The sequence below is a fragment of the Lepus europaeus genome, chromosome 11 (genome assembly GCF_033115175.1).
Source record: "Lepus europaeus isolate LE1 chromosome 11, mLepTim1.pri, whole genome shotgun sequence".
Taxonomy (NCBI): Eukaryota; Metazoa; Chordata; class Mammalia; order Lagomorpha; family Leporidae; genus Lepus; species Lepus europaeus.
Window position 1 is genome coordinate 42,149,067 of NC_084837.1, and position 24,169 is coordinate 42,173,235.

Here is a 24,169-nt window from a genome sequence, read left to right on the forward strand (position 1 = left end):
CCCTGTTTCATACCTGAAAAAATAGGATCTGAATAGAAAGTGCATAGAGTTTCTGTTAAGATTAAATGTGATATATGCGTATTCTCACAAGAGAATATTTTACAGTTGTCAATATATGATTACAGCCATATCCAACAACATAAGGAATCTTGGCACTTTAATAGTGAATGAAAAAGGAAGTTCTAAAAGATAATTTTTTTTGACAGGCAGAGTTAGACAGTGAGAGAGAGAGAGAGACAGAGAGAAGGTCTTCCTTCCGTTGGTTCACCCCCCAAAATGGCCACTAGGGCTGGTGCATTGCAGCCGTTGCGCTGCGCCGATCCAAAGCCAGGAGCCAGGTGCTTCCTCCTGGTCTCCCATACGGGTGCAGGGCCCAAGCACTTGGGCCATCCTCCACTGCCTTCCCGGGCCACAGCAGAGAGTTGGACTGGAAGAGGGGCAACTAGGACAGAATCTGGCACCCCAAGCAGGACTAGAACCCGGGGTGACGGAGCCACAGGTGGAGGATTAGCCAAGTGAGCCACAGCGCCGGCCCTAAAAGATAATTTTAAGCATGATTACCTTTTAAATAAAGTTGAAAACTAAGATTAAAAAAAAAAATTCTTTCCAATAAAAGGAAAGCAAGAAAACCATGAATATGGAGTTCAGGGATCATGTCTGCATTAGGAGAGAAAAACAAGAGATGGGACAGGGGACATCATGGTTAGTTGTGTGTTACTGTCAGGATCCCACCTTTTGTTTATGGTAGGGGATTCTAATGTACTTATTACATTATTTGAAAATTGCTAAAATAGAGTGGGATATACAAACAGTTTAACAAATGGCAATCCTGGGCCGGTGCCGCGGCTCACTAAGCTAATCCTCCGCCTTGCGGCGCCGGCACACCAGGTTCTAGTCCTGGTCAGGGCTCCGGATTCTGTCCCGGTTGCCCCTCTTCCAGGCCAGCTCTTTGCTGTGGCTAGGGAGTGCAGTGGAGGATGGCCCAAGTGCTTGGGCCCTGCACCCCATGGGAGACCAGGAGAAGCACCTGGCTCCTGCCATCAGATCAGCGCGGTGCACCAGACGCAGCGGCCATTGGAGGGTGAACCAACGGCAAAAGGAAGACCTTTCTGTCTGTCTGTCTCTCTCTCTCTCCACTCTGCCTGTCAAAAAAAAAAAAAAAAAAATAGCAATCCTGAAAATGTTTCTGGGGAAAAGATATATATTTGAAGAAGAGAAAATATCAAAAGACATGCCAGAGTATCTATGGCACTTTCAAAATAAAAAAATTCTATGATAATTTTTAGATATGAATATGCACTTTGTTAATGCTGATTTAGGTGTGGCGACTATTCCCCTAGTGGCTAGAAAGTGTTAGTGCAACTTCAGCAAAATACAAGGATGGTAGGAAACACCTACTGATGTGGAAGCCTAGAGACTGTTGGCTCTCAAACATACTTTATGAGTCTCTCTCTATCTCTCCATCTCTTAAGTCCTTTCACATTTGTTACTAGGATCTAGCTGAAAACAATATTGATGGCAGTGTACAAAGCCAGAGCATAAAGCTCACGTCCTTTGAAAGTAACAAAATTAATGTGTAATTGGCTATGCTTCCATATATAATAAGAGCAAATATTTCTTTTAAAAAAGTGGTTTCAAATATCTATGAATGACATAGGTTGTTAAGTAGGTAGGTAGTCAAGTATTACAAATACTTGCATAATATTTGGAAGCATAATATACAAACCTTCCATTGTTGCTTCCAAATATTATGCAACAGCCCTGAGCTTATAATGTTAAGAAATTTCTATTATTTTTCTTTAAAACATTTATTTTAATTTTATTTGAAAGGCAGAGAGACAGAGAGAGTTCTTCTATCCTCTGGTTCACTACCCAAATGCCTACAACAGCCAGTGCAGGGCCAGGTTGAAGCCGGGGAGCCAGCAACTCCATCCAAGTCTGGTGGCTGGCAGAGACCCAGGTATTTGAGCCATCATCTGCTGCCTTCCCAGGTGTGCATTACCAGGAATCTGGATCAGAAGTAGAGCTGGAACTCAAATCAGGTGCTCCAAAATGGGATGTGGCCATCCCAAGTGGATCTTAGCTGCCATATCAAATATCACCCATCAACCCCAAGATTTCCATCCTTTACTAAAAATGTACCACTACAAAAAGCAGAAATAATGATTTACATATGTAAACTCACATCTTGTGAAAAAATACTATTAAGAAACCCATTTTATAGAAGATGAAATCAAGGTGCCAAGGAATTAGGCAGAAAAACATTCTCAAGGGTCCCACGGCTGGGCTGGAACTTGATGTATGGCAGTGCTGAGGCCTTTACTCAATTCACTAAAGCTACAACAAAAATGCAACACAAGGAAATAGATTTCTCAACACCTGCCGCACTAATTGTCAGAACTCTAAAGAGTATAAATAAAGCACTTGCTGAGCAGAGAGAACAGGGGCAAATGCCTGAAGAATGCATCTCTGTGCAGTGCGGGTGAAGGAGGAACAAGCGAAGATGAAATAGAAAATCATCTGCATTTTAAATTTTAAACACTAAAACCCGTTTGCCTTGGCAAGACACTTGTATTAATTTTCAATTAAATGGCAGAAGAGAAGATTTTCAGGCAAAACAATTTCTAGGTGTGTAACACACATGGCTGACTGGCAAGCAATGAGTTCTCACCCTGGAAGGTGCTTTCTCTTGGGTCACATAGGTCGGCAAGGATGGCATGAATAAAACCTGGTCCTAAGGAGAATTTGAGAGGAACTGGTTGCTTGGTCCCAAGAAGTTCTTTCCTTCCTGGTCATCCTCTGTAAGGCCTTGTGTGCTAGGAGGTTTCTTGCCACCAAATTTCTATTTCACAACTCCAAAGCCTTTGGTGGACATCAGTCAGAGCTCAAATTTTACTCACTGCATTTTGAGGCAGATTCAAGCAGTAATAGGATAGTTCCTGGTGGACATACAGTGGTGCTGCTAAAGTTGTCATTACTCAATAATGAAATGTGCCCATAACGGAGGAATCGCTTTTGCTTTCTTTCTCTCCATATATAGTTCACTCTTTCGTATGTAAAAATTATGCTTCCTTTAACATTAATGGCCTTCAATTAAACCTGTGCTTTAATCATGTTAATTTATGCAATTATTTTCAGCCGAGTTAGGTCTATCTTTCAGAGTCCCTAGTAAGCCTTAGTGTTTGCTGATCCACTTTTTAATTTAGCAAAGTCTTTCCTCCATAGGCATTGTAGAAAACACAGGAGCAGAGAGATTTCCCCTATACAATGTGTATTTGATATGCTTAACGTTCATGTTTATACACACAGAGACGTTGGCAGATAAGGAATGTGGAGGGTGTATAAATTCAAGGAAACATTTAAGTGCACAATGATACATAGATACATGGTATAATACTTTATGTACTTGATAAATATTTCATCCACACTATAAAGAAAGCTTTTTATCAACTTTGATTGTTTTTTTTATTACCTTAAAGTATTGCAGTTGTTTCTCAGCATTCATTGTTCCTTCCTTTTCTTGTCTCAGACAGGAATTGAAGATGAAAAGCTCTGTATCTCTTAGCCACCCTTTCAGTTCTTTGATCCTGACCTCCAGCTGCCTTACCAGGCTTCCGCTTTCAGGAGAGAGCAGGTCACGTGGGCCCGACCCACTGTGCCCTGCCATTGTGTCCTGGATCTTCTCTCCAAGGGTTTTCTAATGTAGCAGATTTAAAACAACAAAACAAAACAAAACAAAAAAAAAACACGACAACAAGAAACAAAAACATACATCAGCTTAGGTAACAAATATGCATCACATTTTGGCTGGTAACAAGAGCCACCTGGAAGAGTCCAGCTGTCCCTGCCACCTCTCAACTGACATTCAGTTCAGATTAGCTCATTGTTCCATTTGGGATTTGAGTTCTTGGACAGGGCATGTTGTTCTGACTACCAGTGCATGCTCAAGAAGATCTCATTCATAACAGAAAGGAAATCTGGCTCAAGAGTTCACCGTGGTCACAGATAAAAACTCATTTGAATTCTCATGTCAAGAGTTTATAGAGAAAAATTCTCTGCATAGAATGTTCAGGAGATACAAGCCTGAGTTTAATCAATATACTAAAAGGAGTAAGAGGAGATTGCGCATGCAGAATTAAATTCCATCTTTTCTTGTTCTGTGAAGTACAAGTCCCCCAGTTCTATGACTGAGGGCTTTGAAGAAGTAGTTTCCTTGGTGCTGCTTGCTGACCATCCTTGGTTTGGAAACTGCTTAAGCCCACAATTCTCCCCATTCTGAATTTGTGGATGCTACACTTTCTAGTATATGTTTTAAAATAATCCTCAATTCACTATGCTCGAAGCCTACTTAGCTTAACCATTATGGCATGAAGCTGCCATCAGGCTGTTTGTTTGCTTGCTTGCTTGCTTGCTTGTTTTTGGTGGAAAAACACTCTCCTCTTTGGAGGATCAATAGGATTTAATCTATAATGATGAATTAAACCTACAAAAATAAGCTTTAAAAGACAAATAAAATTAAGTCAACAAACATTCATCTGCTGTGTAGTGTTCTGTAAATAGTATCTTTAGGAGACTGTAACAGAAAAATAGCCTCTCTTGGCAACACCCTTGTATTTTCATGGTGCAAATATTGATAATTTGAAGACCCTCAGTGGAATCCAGATTTAGCTATTGTTTTTATGCTGTAACAAAAGTAGCAGCAGGAGGTGAAATCAATGCCCTTGGAGGGTAGGGTCACAAAAAAGAATTTATTGCCACTTTTTTGTTCTGGAACAGTTTGCAATCATAAATTCTTCATAAACAGAATACTTCAGAGAATGGTCCGTCTTCATAAATATACGACAGAGGACATCAATTTCATTTAATTCACAATTTGTGTCAGCACAGCAGATGCCAATGCCTGCCTTGATAGGGTTGTTTAATATGCAATTGAGACAGAGTAATATGCAGCACAGGGGACAAAATTTCACAGATTAAACTGTACGCACCACTGACATTTCATTCTAATGTATTTCCATTCCACACTGTTCACCTTAGATGAAAGTAATATTAAAAACCATATCCCTCTATTTTACTATTGTTAGAAGTTAAAATCCTTGTCTTTAATTTTTTTCATGCCAATTAAAATGTAATCATGCCAATTAAAACAGTATGCCTGGTGGTGTTAATGTGGCACAGGTTTTGTTAAAATCTTCCCTCCACCACACTCTCTCCCCAAATCACTGCAAAATCGCATATTGCATTTGAATGATATTTTTGTCAGAATGACAACCATTTTAAGGTACCTGATTAATAAAGGATGGCTAAATATTGCTTCTTTTTTTTTTTCAACATAATATTAATTTAAAATTTCTGTTGAGGAGGCAATATACATATTTTAACTAATTTCTAACTAAAAATATCATTATTATTTATTTATCAAGTAAGCAAGTTACTAAAATGCACTGTTAACAGATTATCGCTTTATCAAGCACATAAAGTTGCACATAGAACTCTTATGTCTTCAGTAAACAACCTTTTAAATGTCATACACTACTCACATTGCTCCTTTCTGAAATCAATGAATTCTGTAGAATTTAGTAGGTTCTGAATTACTATATTATGAAGTGAAAGACATTAATTATTATCAGAAAGCAATAGTTCAATAGATTAAAAACTTTTAATGCTTTAAGTTACTTTGCACACTGTACATTGCAGAGAATTTACATGAGATGCAAGGACTTAACCTTGCAGTGTTTTAATCACCTAGATTAAGCCTAGCATACACTGAACATTGGCATCCCTCCAAGTCATCAAGGTACATGAGGAGCTTTTTATTAAAAATATTTTGGAGTATTATTTCTTTTTTAAAAAAAAGTTTTAAAATGCAGAAACACAGAAGGCATGCAAAATTAGGCTCCAAAACTGACACCACCCATACTTAGCTGTTATAATTAATCATTTAGATAATTGACAAATTTAGCTTACCCTTGATTTGAAGTGAAGGCAATTTAGGAGAGAAGCTGATGAAAAAATACAGCTTAACTTCTCTCTCAGCTGTCTTCCCACAAAAGGACAGTCCTGTCTCCCGTACCATGCCCTCCTGGTCTCTGGGTAACAGAGGCTCTATATTGCCTTTTTGCCAGGTTCTTGCAACTCAGTCTTTGGCTGAGACCCAGCCCATCATTGCGTGAAATGAATTACATGAAACTTTTTTTTTTTTTTTTGGCTTTTGTAAAAAGTGAGCTGGAAATTGAGGCACAAAACAGAGGCTGATTTAATTCTGCAATTCAGATGGGGTCAAATTTGCATCTTTGTTTTGGTGGCTTTAGTGTGATTTGAAAGCTGTAGTGACAACTCCACTTTTCATCTTAAGGGTACAGTAAATAGTTAAACAGAGGATGTCTCTAACATGTACCTTCAGAATAAATTCTATTAACATTCATTCAAGCATGACAGTCAGTGTATATCAGATATACTGTATTATAGTTGACTTGGTGCATTCCCATAATACATGGCATATTTTACTTACTTTTTATGTATTAAAGAACCAAAATTATTAAAATCTGAGAAGAGACAAGCTCAGAATAAAAAAAAATCAACAGAAGAGGAAAAGCAGTGTTTTCCCCATAATAGCAGAATAGCTTGTTTGAAATGTAGGTAGTGAATTGAAAGAGATATTTGTGCCTCAAATTAGAAATCAGACAGATAGAGTACTCCACTACACAAAAAATGTACATATAACCTACAAACAGTAATAAAAATGCAAATACCCCAAGCAGTTCCCATTTTTCATTAATTGAATCCACTTTTTCAAGGAGATCATTTGGTAGTAAAACGCCACCTTTCTTCAAAGCTTCAACCTTACTCAGCAGCTCCGTCTTTTTCAGGTGCCTGATGGACATTTCCACACTGTATCGCTGCAATGGAAAAAGAGGTAGCATTAGGGAGAGAGGTGTTCTTAGAAAAATCTTTGAGCACAGAGTTTGTGTTGCTTAGAAATGTTAAAAAGTTTTGATTCCCATACAAATGTGCAGGAAGAGTAAACTTAAGTACCTTGAGTACTTGAAGAATATTGTTGAAAATAGTGAAAAAATACATATTACACCACCATGCACAAATATCTAAGTTACTGAATGTTGTTGACTAAGATTTATGTCTTTTTAAATTCAAGTTTTACATACCCATTTGATCTTTAAAGTATTTCTTATGGGAAAAATACCAGTTCTGGGAGGGTTTAGTATATAGCAAACTTTGGTCAATATTTGGTTCCATGGAGTATTGCCCACTTCTTATCTATGCCCCCAAAGGACCAGTCTCAAAGTGGTACAATTAAAAGTATCTGTAAAGATTCTACGGCTTCCTCTTTAACCTATGGGTTTCCTGAATCTTCAGTTAATGTTTTGCTTTATTTTTCTATCACTTAAAAATGTGTGTGGACTTAGAGAAGAGGTACATAGAGAAGCGAAGCCAAACCAAACCAAACCAAACCAATGCCCTGAGAATGGTTACAAATCAATGTCCCCATACTGAAGATTACAAGGCTTCCCTATGCATCACAGTTGATTACAAAACCCTCTCCCCAATATATATTATATCCTTAAAAAACTGCAAAGTGAACCTCTCTAAGAGATGTTTTGCTGGAGATAATGTGCTATTTAATATGACAGTTACTATGGTGATTCTCTCCAAATGACTCTATTTAGATAACTTCATAGTTAGTGGGCTATAAATGACTGAGGCTTCATTTTTTTTAACAAGAAATTACATGGAAAAATACCTCTGAGTAGAAAAGCTAGATTTCGGTTAAAATATTAAATATATTTTAGCACATTTTCAAAAATTCAGTAGCAATTCCAAACTCTTTCTTCTTAGGGACCAAAATTGGGTCACTGAGCTCTATGGTAGCAATGCTCTTTTTGTCCTAAATGAACAAGGTTGTACCAAGGTAAGTATTCTTATCATATCTGATAAGAAAAGCTTTTGTCTAAAAGTAGCAAGTCAGCAAATTCAAAACATACCCAAACACTTGAGTGGGTTTTTATTCCCCTCAAAAACAGGATTTTGTATAAGACTCCAAACTAAAAGACAATTGGAAGCAGCTTCGAGGAAAAGAAGGTGTGAAATGACTGTTTCAGTTAATAGATCTTCAGCCTTCGCCTGCATGTGTTTGCATACTTTTAGTTTCATATTTTAATCTTTCATTTACACTAAACATGCACATCATTTGTATTATGTAAACTTCTCCAAATGTTAGTCATTTGTGGATCACAGAACAAAATGTTTTAAATGAGGTGATTTAAAGCATTTCATATTATTAATGAATGTTGATCAGGGTGTCAGAGTATCCAAAATTACATGAATATGCATAGTGAAGAAAATCAAGGGTTGCTTTAGAGCGCTTTCAGAATTGGGCCTGTGATACATGGGAAACTCTGACTGTGTTTTCTGATGACAGACAATTACCAGGACCACGTTACTCCAACACTTAGGAAACACACTGTCCACTTAAGGTTTCTGGACTCAACACTCAACAAGTATTCTGGAAAACTAGACAGTGTAGTGTCAGAGTGATGATTGGAGAGGGCAATCTGCTTCATATTACCAAATTTCCATGTAAAGATGATGTAGTAGACAAAGGTTTACATAATTAATTTGGTAAGACTGACATAATGTTGGGGAACCAGTGTATCACGCAGGCAGAAGAGCCTCACTCAGATCTGTGACTTCCGCCATATCTCTTCATCAACAGAAGAGTCTCTGGAATGTTCTACCTGGAAGGGGCTCCTACCAGCTGTGACAGGACCATTTCCCCTCTTCACCCCAGTTTTCAACAGCTCCTACACAGCAGATCAGTCAAAAAGAGAACAATTTAGATGTGTCCCATGAAAATGATAGTCTTGTGATAACAAAAATATAGAAGGCAATTAATTGAACTTTAGATATAATAATTCTCTTTGTGAAACCTAGTATAAAATGGTTGTTACATTCTACAAATCTGGCTTTTATGTCTGCTCCCTGTCTTTGTCACTGTGCAACCTACTGTATAAACATGTTGATGAGCGATGTGATTGATGGACAATGCCTTCAAACTATAAAAAGCTAAGAGACTCCAGTTAATTATTAGAAGTATTGGTATGCGAATGAAAGGCACTAGATTGTCAAGTAATTTAAGGTAAAAAATATCTACTTTCATTTTTGAGTCACTCTGAGGGTTGATTCTGATCTGATTTAAGACCTCAAACTGCATGTGTAATAATGCCAGGACAGTTGTATGTTTGTTGACGCTAGTCTATTTTCGCTCCTCTCTAACATCTTTTCAGAAGCACTAGATGGGAAGAATCAACCACCAGCTCTATCAGTTCTCGGTCATCCCATCAAGTAGGGCTACTTTATCCTGTGGTGAGAAGATAATTTAATCTTCATATTCATTCTATCCACAGCGGAAAGTGAGCAGAGGCTGCCCCATTGTGTCCTGTAGTCTGGGGATGCTATGATATAGACTACTCATCAATAGCCAAAAATGAGATTAGCAAAGTTAAAGTCAGATGGCTTTTCTTGAGTGCTAAGGTAAATAAGCATCCAGTATTTAATTTCCCCACAGCACCTGCTGTGGGCCTCTCTGTCTAGTCAAAAATAAAATATACTCCATTGAAAGGGCATATTTACATTATTAAGTGTATTTGCTTGGCCAATTCAATTTTGACTAATGAATCCTCCTAATAGATATGTGAATGATCTAAATTAAAGACCCAGGCCACTACTATACTAAATGCCACTCCTGTGTGTGTAAATATAAAGAAAACTTAAAGAAGTACCGAGGGGAAAAATAACCACAAACACTAGCTCACCGTTTTAACTAAGAATTAAAGAAAATATTAGCAAATTCTTAATGAGTGCTTCTTTTTTTAAAGGCACAAATGCTAAGGTTGAATTACAAGTATAAAACAAAGCCAGCAAAAACAGGGATTTCTGAAATAAATATACTTAGAAATGCATGAATACTTGATTGAGATAACTTTTTTGACAGTTATGCTAAAGGCTCCCCCCCCACCTCCAAAAACCTTTTTTTTTTTTTTTGTTAAAAATCACACCGAAAATTCTGCCCAAATGGAGACTGGAACAATGCCTTGAAACAGTGTTAATTGTCACCATGGAAACCAGAAGAATAAGCCATTTTGAAACTGGTATAGAAGGCACACATGGAGCAACTCGAGCATTTTTCTGCCTCCCTCAATGTTAAAGAACAAGATGCCTTGTCACTGTGAGGTCAGAGAAAGAAAGCATCATGAAAGGGTTGTAGATGCTCACCATCTAGTAAATAAAAAAATAAAAAATAAGCTATATGCAGCTAATGCTGTAAGATTCTACCCAGTGAATCTTTGTGAAATAGAAAGATCATCAAAAGATGGCCAGGATTGGGGGATGGCTTCCACCTAAGCAAAACTTCAGGGCTATATTATGTGAACCTTGCCCCCAAAGCTCCCTGGGAATTCTGCTGTTGTAATAAAACTTCAGAAGAGGAAAGAAAAAAGGCAGCATGATGGAATTCAAAATAATGCTCTAAAAGCACACAGAGAGATTAAGACATCCATTGTAAGACTTTTGTATGGTGCTTCTGTTGGTTATGCTGAAAAGAGACCAGACATTGCTGAACGGAGAGTGAAGCTTTGGCTACGAGAATCACAAGAATTAAACCAAAGAATTTTCTCAATTATTAGAAGAGGGCTGTCAGATTCTGAGTCATCAGGGTTTAAGTATTCACATCTGACACCATATTAACTGCATTTCTTGTGAATGTACTTTAGAGTAAAAACAAGGAAAATGAACCAGTTATTGGAATGACAAATTTGAATACATTTCCCTATGTAAATTAACATCTCAAACACCTGTATATCCAGCAGGGGTCCCTCCCCTATATATATGTTATAGAGAAACAGAGAAAATACACTGAGGAAAAAAGTAAGCTACATCTTGGTCTATTGACAAGAAAGCATGCGCAAAGAACACACCAAACCACCATACTACTGGCAAAATTATGCACGAAAATATGCAGTTTTGCACAAAAATGCAGGGATGTGTCTGTCTGTGACTCTCACATTGTGTTTTCTGGCTAGTGTTTGCCCTCCTCATTTGAGGCTTCATGGTGGCCCCTCAGCAAGTCCATGCCTAATGCCATTCAGTGGTGAACAAAGAGTCTTTTGATAAGAAAGTCCAGGGTCCACAGCTCAGCTGCACATGCGGGGTGCAGGAATCTGCTAGAGGCCAGTGTCGCCTTTGTAGCAGCTCTTGTGCTGCCCCCCTTTTCAGAAGACCAGTGTCCAGCATCTTGCAATGCATGATGCTTCACATGAGGTCAGTGTCACCAAGACTTCAGGGAGACGTTCAAACTTGGAGAACAGGGTTCAAGATCGAGACAAATAACAGTCGTTATTTCTTGCAAACTCCTTGTGTTTCACCAGTGGAATTTATGGCGAATAATTGCACAGAGAAATTATAAAGACTCCTACAATTGTCCTTGTAAATTAATAATAGGCTTTCTTGATTGGGATAAATTTGCTGCTGAGCCTTTGGAAAAATTAAAAAGTGCAATGTCATTTAAAATTGCCAGAACTCGCACAGCAAATTACATCTGAGGTTAAGAATTGAGTTTTCCCCCCTTTCTAGCTTATTCCATTTGCATGATCTGGAAATCACATTACATTGGCCATGTATTGTTAATTGGACATAGATTGCATTATCTTTAATATAAATCAAACTACAAATATTAAAATGAATTGCAAATTCCCTAATAGAAGATCATAAAACAATCTTTTTTAAAGTATCTCCCATTAATAATTTAATTCCAATTATATCACTCAGAAAACTTAAGTAGGAGACCTGGCAACTTATTTTCCCAATCATTCCTTTATACATAGCAAATATCTAAGCCTTTTAAAATAAATATAGCCAGAGCAGAATTCATTGTTATAGAACAAAAATACAAACAGCAGTAACTGAAGACTTATCATGTCAATTTCCTATAAAATATTCCATAAGAACACCAAAGCTTCTCTCACCTTCCCTCCCCATGTCAGGAGTGAGAAAAACGCCTCCTACAGGAAACATTGACCAAGTTTAAGAAATACTGTGCTCATACCCTTGAAAATGATAAAATTGATCATTGTTATTCTATTTATTTTTTAAAAAAGGTTCGCCAGCCCCCGTAGATATTTCTATAAATTTGATATCTTCATGAAGCCTTTGCATGGCCTTTAATGAGTTTATATTAAATATTTAATACTGTTTAGGGCATATCCACCACTACCAAAAACAGTTATATTCCCAGCAGTCCCACTGTTTCAGGCAGAGGACTTGATTGATCCTTCTAGCCTGAATTGAGTAGAATGAAAAGAAGCAGTTGGAAAATAGCTGCAATCATTTAATGCAGATGACCTCTGACAGCCTCGCAGCTCTTCTATCTGAACAGAAATTTGCATGGGGTCTCTGTGCAGAGGAACAATGTAACCTAAATGGTAGACAATCTTTATTCTAATGAAGTGGGTGTCAAGGTCAATGTAAAACTGCAATGATAAATGGTGCACCACTAGGCAAGAGAAGTTGCATAGGCATTGTAGTGCTTTCACATTAATTGAAGACTGAAATGCACTGTGTGAAAAGCACAAGCCTCTCTTTTCACCATAATGTGTTAATGCGCCAATGCTGAAATGATTTCTTCAAGATGTTTGCCTGTTGACATGCATCTGATTACAAAAATAACACAAATATGGAATTATGGCCCAAAAAATGGACATTTGAAAAGTTTAGTGTTTTCCTGGAATAGAATTACAAAAATGAAATAAAATGTCCCCAAACAACATCCTGACACCTAATGTAATTCCTTTGATCCCCTTTTCTTTTCTTTTTCTATTTAGACCTGTCTTTAATTAGTTTCAACCAAGCAACCTTTTATAGAACCCTTCATTGGGTACTTTCATGCTGAGCTAACTGTAAAAGAAGACCAAGAAGAGGAATACAATTCAGATAGTATTTTTCTCCCTCACTTTAAAGTTTTTCAGCATAGTCTGCAGTTAAGACCTTCAGGTGTTGTTTGTCCTAAATCAAAATATAATGCAAAGCCTACAGTTTATAAAAGAAAGTATTTTCAAGTGTGGGAACAAGGCAACTATAATCTGTTCATCTGATATTACCAAAATGACTGTACAGCAATAATTACACCATTTCTTCAGTGGATGCAGCAATTTTGTGGCAGTCAATATTTTTATCCCATAAAAATAAGGACAATAAACTGCTTTTTAAAAATCCTGATCTACTTAAGCCTGTAGAAGGGACATTGTTTGCTAATATACTCATTAGTAACCAAGCACTTTAACTTCATCAATTAAACAGGAAATGGAGTTGCACCATTAGTTTCACAATTTGCTAAAATACTGATAAGAGCATATTACTAAGATTTGAGAAATATTTCCAGGCTCAACTCATCATCCCTTATAAACTGGATGCATTTTTATGATTGACTTTTTTTTTCTAATTCCGGTATATTGTGATACAGCCACCTTTCCAATGCTGAGTTTCCTGCTACAAATAGATTTTGATAACACAATTACAGTTTTACTAGTCAACAATGGTGTATAGGTCTGTGGTCTTGGTGACTAGAAGACTATTGGCTTACTTTACTATAAAATAAATGATATTTCTAGTTTGTAACTTTGATGTAAAAACAAACTGTTTCAAAAAAGAAGTCAACATTCCTGAAATGGTAATTCAGAGGAAAAAAAAAAAAAACTCAACATGGAGGAGGATAGTAAAAAAGAAAAAAAGTTACTGATGAAACTGTTTAAAAAACTGTACAGCTTCATCTGTGTGTGATTTGTCAGGTCTGAAGCTTTGACGTGCCCAAGGGGCAGACCCCAGCGGGGAGTAGGCTGCCGAGCTAAATAGCTGTGAAAGAAGTCTTAATGTAGGATGGAATTCAAACTAACCTTGACATGACCTCGGGAAAAATATGCAAAAAGTAAAATGAATGCTCTCTGCAAGATACATCCTAATTTTGTAGTGGAGCTGGTTAGTTTTACAAACATAACTGAGACCTTAAAAGAAAAATAGAAAGCTAGTAAAAGGGGAAAACTTTTAGAATTGAGGCAGGGAAAAAAAAAAAAACCGTAAGCAGGCATGATGTGTTACTGTGAAGGCATGTGAACCCCTTGGAAAGAATCCAAATAAAAGCCCATACCGAACAATATTGTTGTCAGCCTGTCTATTCAAGAAAATTGTTTTTCTTTTTTTTTTTTTTTAAGTTGAATATAAATGACACAAAGCCAAGATTACATCATTGCATTACAAAGTCTGTTGTGGCTTTTAGCTGAACAAGCCCCATGGATCTATTGGTTTAGGACAGTAATTCAGTAAGGAGGCTTGAACGTGTTATTTTTCCTCCAGTGTCAATAAAAAATAGAAGAATTTAAGGAAGAAATACCCTGTATGCTCTCTACTCCTTTTCTTGCTTTTGATCTGTATCTGATAAGCCAAACTCCAGTTTCAGCTGGTATATTTAGTTCTGACTTGACTCATTTATAAATTTTGCCTGTTGTGAAGTCATCAGCCTGGTAGGAAGGTATTTGCTCTGGCTCCCTGGCTGAGCACTGGCTAACTCACTGGATATATGGAAATTTTAATTGAGTGTCAACTTGTGTAGAAATTCAATCCTATTACTTTCTCAATGCAATTTTGTAGCAATACCAGTTATTTACTACACTACTAACCATATTTTAAACATAATTAAATTGCTAACAACTACACCAAAAATCTAATGACTTAAACCCCTGCAGCAAGGATGTGAATTCCTGGATCAGGTATATGCACTTCCATTAGATTTTCATAAACATAAAATGAGCAGATGGATATAATCACTTAGAAGCACAGAAAAACAAGAAGTTTTGCTAAGAACCTGTTGAACACCCAACTATAAAGGTCACTGATGAATGGACATGTTATGCTATAGGTCTCTTCTTTGCTTCCATCTTATTGAATTTTTTAATGATACAGATAAGGAAAAAATGAAAATGGCATATTAATCAGATTACAAGTATATACAATCGCACTGATTAATAAGAACAATAAGTATTTTAGCTCAGAGATCATAAACTCAAAGATAGGTGGATAGTGATATGCTAGTAAACTGGCTCTTTGGGGAAAAAATAAATAGAAAAAGTGAAAGCCCTGACTTGTAGCATTCACCGATTTCCCTGGTGTAAACACTCCCACCATGGTAGATTACAAGTTACCAATGATTGTAACTACTGGCAAAATTCCGGAATATTTAACAATTGGCTCTCCCAAGTTGTATTAGCTATGAAAAGTAAACATTTGGTTTATTTCTATAGCAAAGTGTTTAGCTCTGAGTAGACAACTAGCCAATATAACAGCTTGAAGATATATGGAAAGTTACAAGTAGCTAGCTAGCATAACAGCTAGCTTATGGGCACCTGGAAAGTTCTTAGGCAAAAAGGATGTTAGGGGTGGCCAGAACAGCCAAAGCAAATGCTGGGAAGACTGCAACCCCACAGTACCCAGTCAGTGAGAAACTGAGGAAGGGACTTGCAGGCTAGGAAATCAATAGCTTGGTGGAAACCACCCAGGCGTGCTGGCCCACCAGGCACTTGATCTTATGAGATAGTTAATAAAGTCTTGTTTTAGCTGCATTTCCTAGTTTGAATCTATCCTTTAGGTGGACATGTGAGGTTGTTTCTCACACTAGCCAGCTCCAACACTCCACTACCTGATATAATGTAGACAGTTCAAAGGGGACAAAGATAAGCCTTCTTTTCTCATTTACATTGCAGCAATTGCTAATGTCATGGAAAAAATGCATAAATGTGATTGCTACTAACACATGAGCCCAGTGAGAGGGAGCAAAGAGGAGTTAGAATGAATGTGGAGGATGAGAAAATGCACTGCATCTGAAAGTGGGCAGACATTACTCAGCTCTGCTAGCAAAACCCATGTGGAAATACGGATTCAACATGGCTTCAGTTTGCCCAGGTAAATTTTTAAAGAGAAGCCAGAAATGCATATTTCATGTGAATTTTATAATTTTTATATGTTGCATTAAAACTTTTTTATACTACACAGGTCAAACAGTGTCCCTGACTTGGATATGAATGTGCAGACTTTACAATGTCTATTTCAGAAGGTAGTATTAAACTCCAATGAGAACAAAACATGCTAGCATAATAGATTAAATCTAGAAGGAAAAATGATAAATGTCAAGCCTGACAGAGTTAATAACCAACTCAACCCATCCCACCCCACCTCTCACAAAAATCTTAAAATCGCATAAAGAATGGAGATGACAAGGTTTCAACTGCCTTTAGATTCAATATGAGTGAGCAGGGACCAGCATATGGCTGTTAGTTCAAGCCCTGGCTGCTCCACTTCTGATCCATCTTCCTGCTAATGGCCCAGGGAAAGGAGCAAAAGATGGCCCATGTGTTTGGGCCCCTTCCACCCATGAGGAGACCCAGATGAAACTCCTGGCTCCCGGTTTCAGTCTGGCGCAGTCTTGGTTGTTGCACCCATCTGGGGAGTGAACCAGTGTATGGAAGACCAATCTCTCTCTCTAACTTTCAAACAAATTAATAAATCTTTAAACAAATGTGTTAAAGAAACCTTGTTTTTGGGTTGGATTGAAATGAATACAGGATCAAAAATAAGACAGGTTATAGTCAGATTAGATTGACTGTGATTTACAAGGCCTAAAACTCATTTCCTGGTTCTGCATGTGTTCCATTTTCTAAAAGGGACCCTAACATTTGAAGGGAAGGAAGTGAGAGTATTCAACACTTCCATAAAGAACAAGCTCTTGAAGGAGCTGGAGGTATCCAGTAAAAGAGCAAATAAGAGAAGTGAAAAAAGAGGAAGGACAGTTAGCAGATTCTAATTATTTAGAAGGATTCTGCACACAAAAATATTAATGTACTCCATCTGACCTCAGATTTCTGGCCAAGGAGGAACAGAGTACTGAAGACAGGGAGTACAAGTTCACCTGAAGTGTTCTGGTCAACAGCAGAAATCTACCCAGTCAGGAGGATTAAAACTGAAGTTTTCTGTTTTAGCAAATTAAGTTACTTTAGGTTCACATTTATCAGACCAAACATAACAATTACTCTACCCGTTATTCTGTGAAGAAGATAGGTCAAGACTGGAAGACACCAAGTCATGAAGAAGCTGTCACTTACTGGAACAAGATTCAGATATAGGATTGTTATGGAGAAAACCTGGCAGCAATAACACAGGGACATAAACCATAAGTGGAATAACCCATACTCACAGAGAAACCAAAGCAAAGGGCAAGCTGGAAATTCTGAAACCACCTTCAACCCATCCTACTTTGAAGAGGTATTTCATTGAATTTGAGGTACTGAATGAAAACCTTCAAATCAGTCTTTTTTTCTTTGTGGCAAACATAGGAGACTTATACTACATAATTTATGTTGTTAGGCCCATATTTCAACAAAGTACTTCCAGTAGTGTTTTTTTTTAAAAAACAACATTGCAAATGCCACTCTCAAAAATTTCCTTCCATCAATACAGATCTTTCTCCAACAAATTTCCAAGAAAAGCATTACAACTCTTGTTACTAACAGCATGGTCATAACAGCGATCTCTCTTCCTTGCTATGAAACTTCATGGTTGTGCTACATTATGTTGAAAATCTACAAATCTCAATGGGTTTTCTACGCATTCCAATGCACTTCAGTGACAATGTGGATCATTGCCATAATACATCATGACTGCTCTAATTACGGTTTCATTATGACTCACCATATCAGAGCTGTTGTAATGTCATGTCAGCACATAGTAAGAATAGTTATGCAATTAGGTAATATCTGTTGGAGTAGGCAATGCAGGATGGAAAAAAAAAGATGCCAGGAGGAGAAATTAATGTAGTAAAACTCAGTCTTTTAAAAATGTTTCCAGGGCGACACCGTGATGATGCAGGTTAAGGTGCCACTTGGGACCCATGCATCCCATATTGGAGAGCTGGGTCATATCGCAGCTCCTTTTTTCTTTTTTTTCCAGCTTCTTGTCAATATATCCTGGAGGGCAGGAGATGATGACTTATATGCTTGGGCCCCTGCCACCGAAGTGAGAGACCCATATGGAGTTCTTGGCTCCTGAATTTGGTCTGGTCCATCCCTGACTGTTGCAGGAATTTAGGGAGTGAACCAGAGAATAGACAATCTGTTTGAGTGTGCATGTGTGTTTCTCTCTCTCTCTCTCTCTCTCTCTTTCTCTCTCTGTCTCTCTCTTCTTTTCAAGTAGATGTAAATAAATTTTAAATTATTTAAAAGTTTTCTATTTCTAATAATAATTTATTTGAAAGCTAGAAAGAGAGAGCAAGAAAGAGAGAGAGAGAGAGAGAGAGAGAGAGAATCTTTCATACTCTGATTCATTCTTCAAACACCTACAACAGTAAGGACTGGGTCAGATGGAGGCCAGGAGCCAGAATCTCCTTCAGGGTCTCCCAGGCAGGTGGCAGAGACCCAAGCACTTGAGCCATCACCTGCTGCCTCCCAGGGTGCACAATAGCAGGAAGCTGGAGAGGAAGCAGAAGTAGGACTCATATCCTGGTGCTCTGATAGGGAATGTGAGCATCCCAAGTGGCCAAAATGCCTGCCTCATAAGTTTCTAGTTTAAAAGTATAACTTATTTTGTTTTCCAACCCTCAACCTAAACAAAAATCTCCATGCATATCTACTTTTTTTTAATTGGGCACTGTGTGCAATTAAATAAATTTTTAATAAATCAAATTAAGAAAAGGAAAATTTCTAAATTTAGCTATTCTACATATGTAACAAATGAATAAATTATCTACTATGTGCTACAAGAAACCCAGCACAAATTTTACTGCAATAAGCTAAAGTCCTCTGCATTCTCACTATTGTCAAACACAACATTGCACTCTGTGTTTGTCACTTGATGAGCCACATCCTAAATAAACTATGATAGCAAAATAAGATAAAGCATTGATATCCTCATTTCCTTCCCCAAAGTATTACCAGAAATACTCACTTGCCTTTAGTCTACTGCCAAAACCTGCCCAAATATCTACAAATTGTCTCATAAATTTGAAGAATAAACTTTCAGAAGATGAGAGCTATATCTCCTTTGGTTGACCATGGAGTAGCTTGACTATTTGAGGCCTCCTGAAAACACTAAGGCAGTGAATAGTGTCTCAAACTAAGTGATCCATGAATTGCTGCTTGTTGTTTTAATATACAATCATACAAGAGTTTATATACCAAAGCTTACCACATATCTTTATAACCGAATCACAGGCAATGCAAGTATTTATAATGGAAATGCTGATGAGGCCTAAACTACGGACGTGTATGGTTGTGCAGCAGCAGCCATTTCAAATATAGATATATTTTTAGCATTAGGAGGCACCAAGTTTGTTTAAATCTGGACTTTTTTTTTCTACAATCGCAAGTAATGTTAATAGCACACTGTAAATGTTACGTCTAAGAGTGCAATGTCAAAATAGATTGGATCTCTCTGAAAACTGGAAATTCAGGCTTTTCAAACATAATCCAGATGTTTGGCTTTTATTCAAATTTCAAGAAAGAGGGAACTAATATGATATAAAATTCATACATGCATATTTCATTAGTGCCTTTTGTATCGCTGAATTAAACATTCTGAAACGTGCTTTTCCCAAATCACGTAGCATTTTAAACCAAAGCAGTTGCCAAGATGTGGTGCACCTCAGAAATAATGCCAAGTTAATTTCATAAGGAAGAGACTATATATTTCTTACGTTAAGTCTGTTGATAATGTTTCCTCAAAGAGAATACATCACTTTCCCTTTGAGAATAAGAAGAAAAATGAAAGAACACTCGTCATTGTAGTTCATCAAAAAGGTCTTGCCGCCGAACATGTTGACTTTCAAAATCTTCGACACTCAGTGGCTTACATGAAGGTGGAAAGTAACATTATCATCATGACCATCAGCACAGACTCTACTTTTCATCATCAAAAATTTTATTTTCAAGTTTGGTACAAGTAAGCAGGGACTAAAGATTCCAACAATGAGAAGCCACACCCTGGCTTGACCATGTGGTGGTAGGGGTTAAGACAGTTGATCAAAGCATTTCCTAGGTTGCCTGCTCCCATAACACCAAGCAAATGCCATCATACTTTTATGTATTCCCAACGTGACTTTTTTTGGGATAGGGTATTTTTAATTTTTCAAAGTGTTCCCATGTATAATCTTAGGAGATTCATAATGCCATTGGGGTTTCTTGGTGACTGCCCAAATCCTTGTACAGTGAAACATTTCTTGCCTTAGGCCACTTTTTGAAGTAATCTCTGGTGTCTTCACTTCAGATGAGGACAAATGTGGTTTCAGAATTGGATTACAAACTCCTGCAATGGACTCTATGAGGTCAGGGACAATGTGTTGTTCATCTTTTATCCACTATAACTCTCAGCATTCTGGTATAGAGGTAGAAAGTAGTTGTATAATGTTTATTCACTTGAATTTCTCCCAAAAGTAAGATCAAGTGAGCTAATATTAGCTGGTGAAACCTAAGTATATGCCTGATATAGTACTAATATACAAAAATGAATAGATGTGATTGATAGTTTATCTTTGAACTTCATTCTCTGCAAAAACAACAACAACAACAACAACAAAAACAAAAACAAAAAAAACTTACTTGGTAAAACGTCTCGGACAGAAATAGAGACTATGAACAAAGTTGATCATTTCCCATGGCCAGAAATGGGTAACACAAGAAAAATTTCAATGAAAAGTATCAAAAAAAAAAAGAGGAAACGACAACAGTTTTTTGCATGGGCAATATTTTTTCTTAACAGCATTTGGTCAGGATGCAAGAGGCTTGCTCTAATTTCCAGTTCCAACTGTAGGCTGGCGCCACGGCTCACTGGGCTAATCCTCCACCTGCAGCGCCAGCACCCCGGGTTCTAGTCCCGGTTGGGGTGCTGGATTCTGTCCCAGTTGCTCCTCTTCCAATCCAGCTCTCTGCTGTGGCCTGGGAAGGCAGTGGAGGATGGCCCAAAGTCCTTGGGCCCTGCACCTGCATGGGAGGCCAGGAGGAAGCACCTGGCTCCTGGCTTTGGATCGGCACAGTGCCGGCTGTATTGGCCATTTGCAGGGTGAACCAACGGAAGGAAGACCTTTCTCTCTGTCTCTCTCTCACTGTCTAACTCTGCCTGTCCCAAAAAAAAATTTTTTTTCTGTTGTAGTCACCCTCCCACCCTACTTTTTTTTTCTTTTGGGGTACTAGTCCATAATTATCAGAGAGAAATTTTAAGAAAATATATTTTAGAGATTTTATATTTTAAGCTTTGAACATTGTTCATTGCTCTAGCCTCAGAAAACTTGACTGTCATTTCAATAGACAATTCTTTGTTTTTGTTCTGCTAAGGTAAGCCCATGGGTAAAGTCAGTAATATCACTTCTGTTTTACAGATTAAAAATTGATACACAGAAGCCAAATGACTTGCCTAAGGTCAGTTAAGATAGTGCTAAATCCCAGAAATGGAATTTCAGGAGAAATTTCAGCTTAGCTTGAGAGGCCATACAATCGCTCTCGAGAATGCATCTTTAGATCTCAGTCCAGAAGTCTGAGGAAATTGGTGGACCGTGGGAGTATAAGATAAAATAAGGTCAAGAATGCCGTTCAAAGTGACTCTGGAGTGGCCTAAGTACAGTTGTGAACCCCACCCTTATGGCCCCAGGGGCCAGATTCATTTTGGTATAAATTCTTCCTCCAAAACTCCATTGATTTTTAATAGCAGGAGGTTGAGTCTAAAAGGGCAGATAGTAGAGTTCTCACTGATAGTCACGCCTGTCACTCAGAAGATGACTGCTCACAGTTTAAAGGAGCTCCAAGGTACAGGTGGAAATTTATTTGTATAAACTACAACTATAACTAGCAAATATGATAACCATGTTGGAGTATTTTGCTAGCACTGTAAGGGACCCTGCCAAATCATACAAAGAAGTTTATTAGAATAATATCATCAAAGACAAAGAAATATATGTGTGTGTGCATCCAAAAGATAAGCATGATAAAAGTATGAAGGAGGAAGAAGCAAAGACTTGGAGAGCACATAGATTTACGGGGAGAAAGTAACAAGTAAATAGGGTAAATTTCAAAGGTTTCACCAGATAGAGGAAACAATTACTAAAGCACAGAGAACAAATGCTAAAAACTACATAAACACAGTATCACATGGAAGGAAGGAAACCGCAGCTACAGAGGTCTTCGGTGAATGACTCCCTGAAATAATCTGATGAAAGAAATGATGACAATGACTAAAATTCCCAAAGGCTGAAAATTTCATTAAGAGGAGAGCTGAACCAAGAGAAGCAAAAGTACCAGGATGTAGCCATTTAGGGTAGTTTACAGCCAAAACATCCGATTACATGAGAGAAGGAACTTGTGATGTTGAGGATTTTCCCTAAGCACAAGTGACAATGACGTGGAATGGAACTCTTCCACTGGACACCGTTGATTCTGACACTGTTACTTCTGCCTTTAATCTTTTGGTGGCTTGCTACCTGATCCAAAAGAAATGATTTCATTTTTCTACGATCATTCCACATGTAAAACAAAACAAAGATATATTTGCTACTATTTTTTTTTTAACCTCAGATATCTTAAGAAGTAAATAAGAAGATCATGCTTCTAAGAAAGTTTACATCTCTATGTAAAATGCACCATAAGAGAGGCCGGCTCTGTGGCGCAGCAGGTTAAAAGCCCTGGCCTGGAGCGCCAGCATCCCATATGGTTGCCACTTCTAGTCCTGGCTGCTCCTCTTCCGATCCAGTTCTCTGCTGTGGCCTGGGAAGGCAGTGGAGGATGGCCCAAGTGCTTGGGCCCCTGCACCCACGTGGGAGACCCAGAAGAAGCTTCTCGCTCCTGACTTCAGATCGGCCCAGCTCCTGCCGTTGCGGCCATCTGGAGAGTGAACGAGTGAATGGAAGACCTTTCTGTCTCTCCCTCTCACTGTCTGTAACTCTACCTCTCAAATAAATAAATAAAATATTTTTTTTTTGACAGGCAGAGTTAGACAGTGAGAGAGAGACAGAGAGAAAGGTCTTCTTTTCCGTTGGTTCACCCTGCAAATGGCCAATACAGCCGGCGCTGCGCCGATCCAAAGCCAGGAGCCAGGTGCTTCCTCCTGGTCTCCCACGCGGGTGCAGGGCCCAAGCACTTGGGCCATCCTCCACTGCCTTCCTGGGCCACAGCAGAGAGCTGGACTGGAAGAGGAGCAACTGGGACAGAATCCAGCACCCCAACTGGGACTAGAACCCAGGGTGCTGGTGCCGCAGGTGGAGGATTAGCCCAGTGAGCCATGGCGCCGGCCTAAAATAAATCTTTAAAAATACACCATTACACCTTTCTCTCTGTCTCTCTCTCTCACTGTCCACTCTGCCTGTAAAAAATAAAAAATAAAAAATAAAATACACCGTTAGAAAAAAGTCTTCACTTTCAATACCCAGGATTTTTATAGTAAGAACTTTTGATCTGTTACCCATTTGCAAGTAAGACTGCAAATTTCTCATTGTTTTTAACTATCTGCCTTGGATAAACATGTATTGTAACTATTGTCTGACCATATCAGAGAATAAAATAAGTCACAGAATGGAATATAAATATATTAAATTCCCATCTTTTATAAAATCCAACAAAGTATTACCATTTTTCTCTACCCTTAATTAAGGATAGAGGGAACATGTGGATGTTACCCAGCAATACTACTTCTCAAAACCTACATACACATAATGATCTAATCACTCATTTCTACAAATGTGGTGACAGAAAAGGATCCATGACAAACAACATTTTAATTTGTAAATCAAAGATTTCAATAAGATTGGCAGAAAATGCAATAAAAAATTAGAACATGTGCACAGCCAGACTTTAAACTATGTTTAAAGTTTGCTTGTACTGCTTAATGGCTGTGCCCTTCCCAGTGCCTTGGCTGCTCATCTGGGAACAATATTAATTCTTACTTCATATGATTACCACGAGGATTGGATGAGCTAATATATGCTAAGATCCTACAACAATTCCTGGTACATAATAAGCACTAAATGCAAGTATTTGCTCAAACTGGATCTGAATGTTTCACGCTAAGAAAATATAAGCTG

General features: G+C 38.0%; 1 protein-coding gene across 2 annotated transcripts in view; it reads right to left on the reverse strand.

Moving 5' to 3' along the window:
- AKAP6 (A-kinase anchoring protein 6) overlaps positions 1 to 24,169 on the reverse strand; it is a 500,321-nt gene that overhangs the window by 75,509 nt on the left and 400,643 nt on the right. For both annotated transcript variants that reach the window (XM_062205295.1, XM_062205294.1), the window contains exons 10-11: positions 6,753 to 6,899; positions 3,473 to 3,697 (exon numbers count right to left, since the gene is read on the reverse strand). In XM_062205295.1, coding sequence (XP_062061279.1) covers positions 3,473 to 3,697; positions 6,753 to 6,899 — 372 coding nt within the window. The remainder of the gene's footprint in view (positions 1 to 3,472; positions 3,698 to 6,752; positions 6,900 to 24,169) is intronic.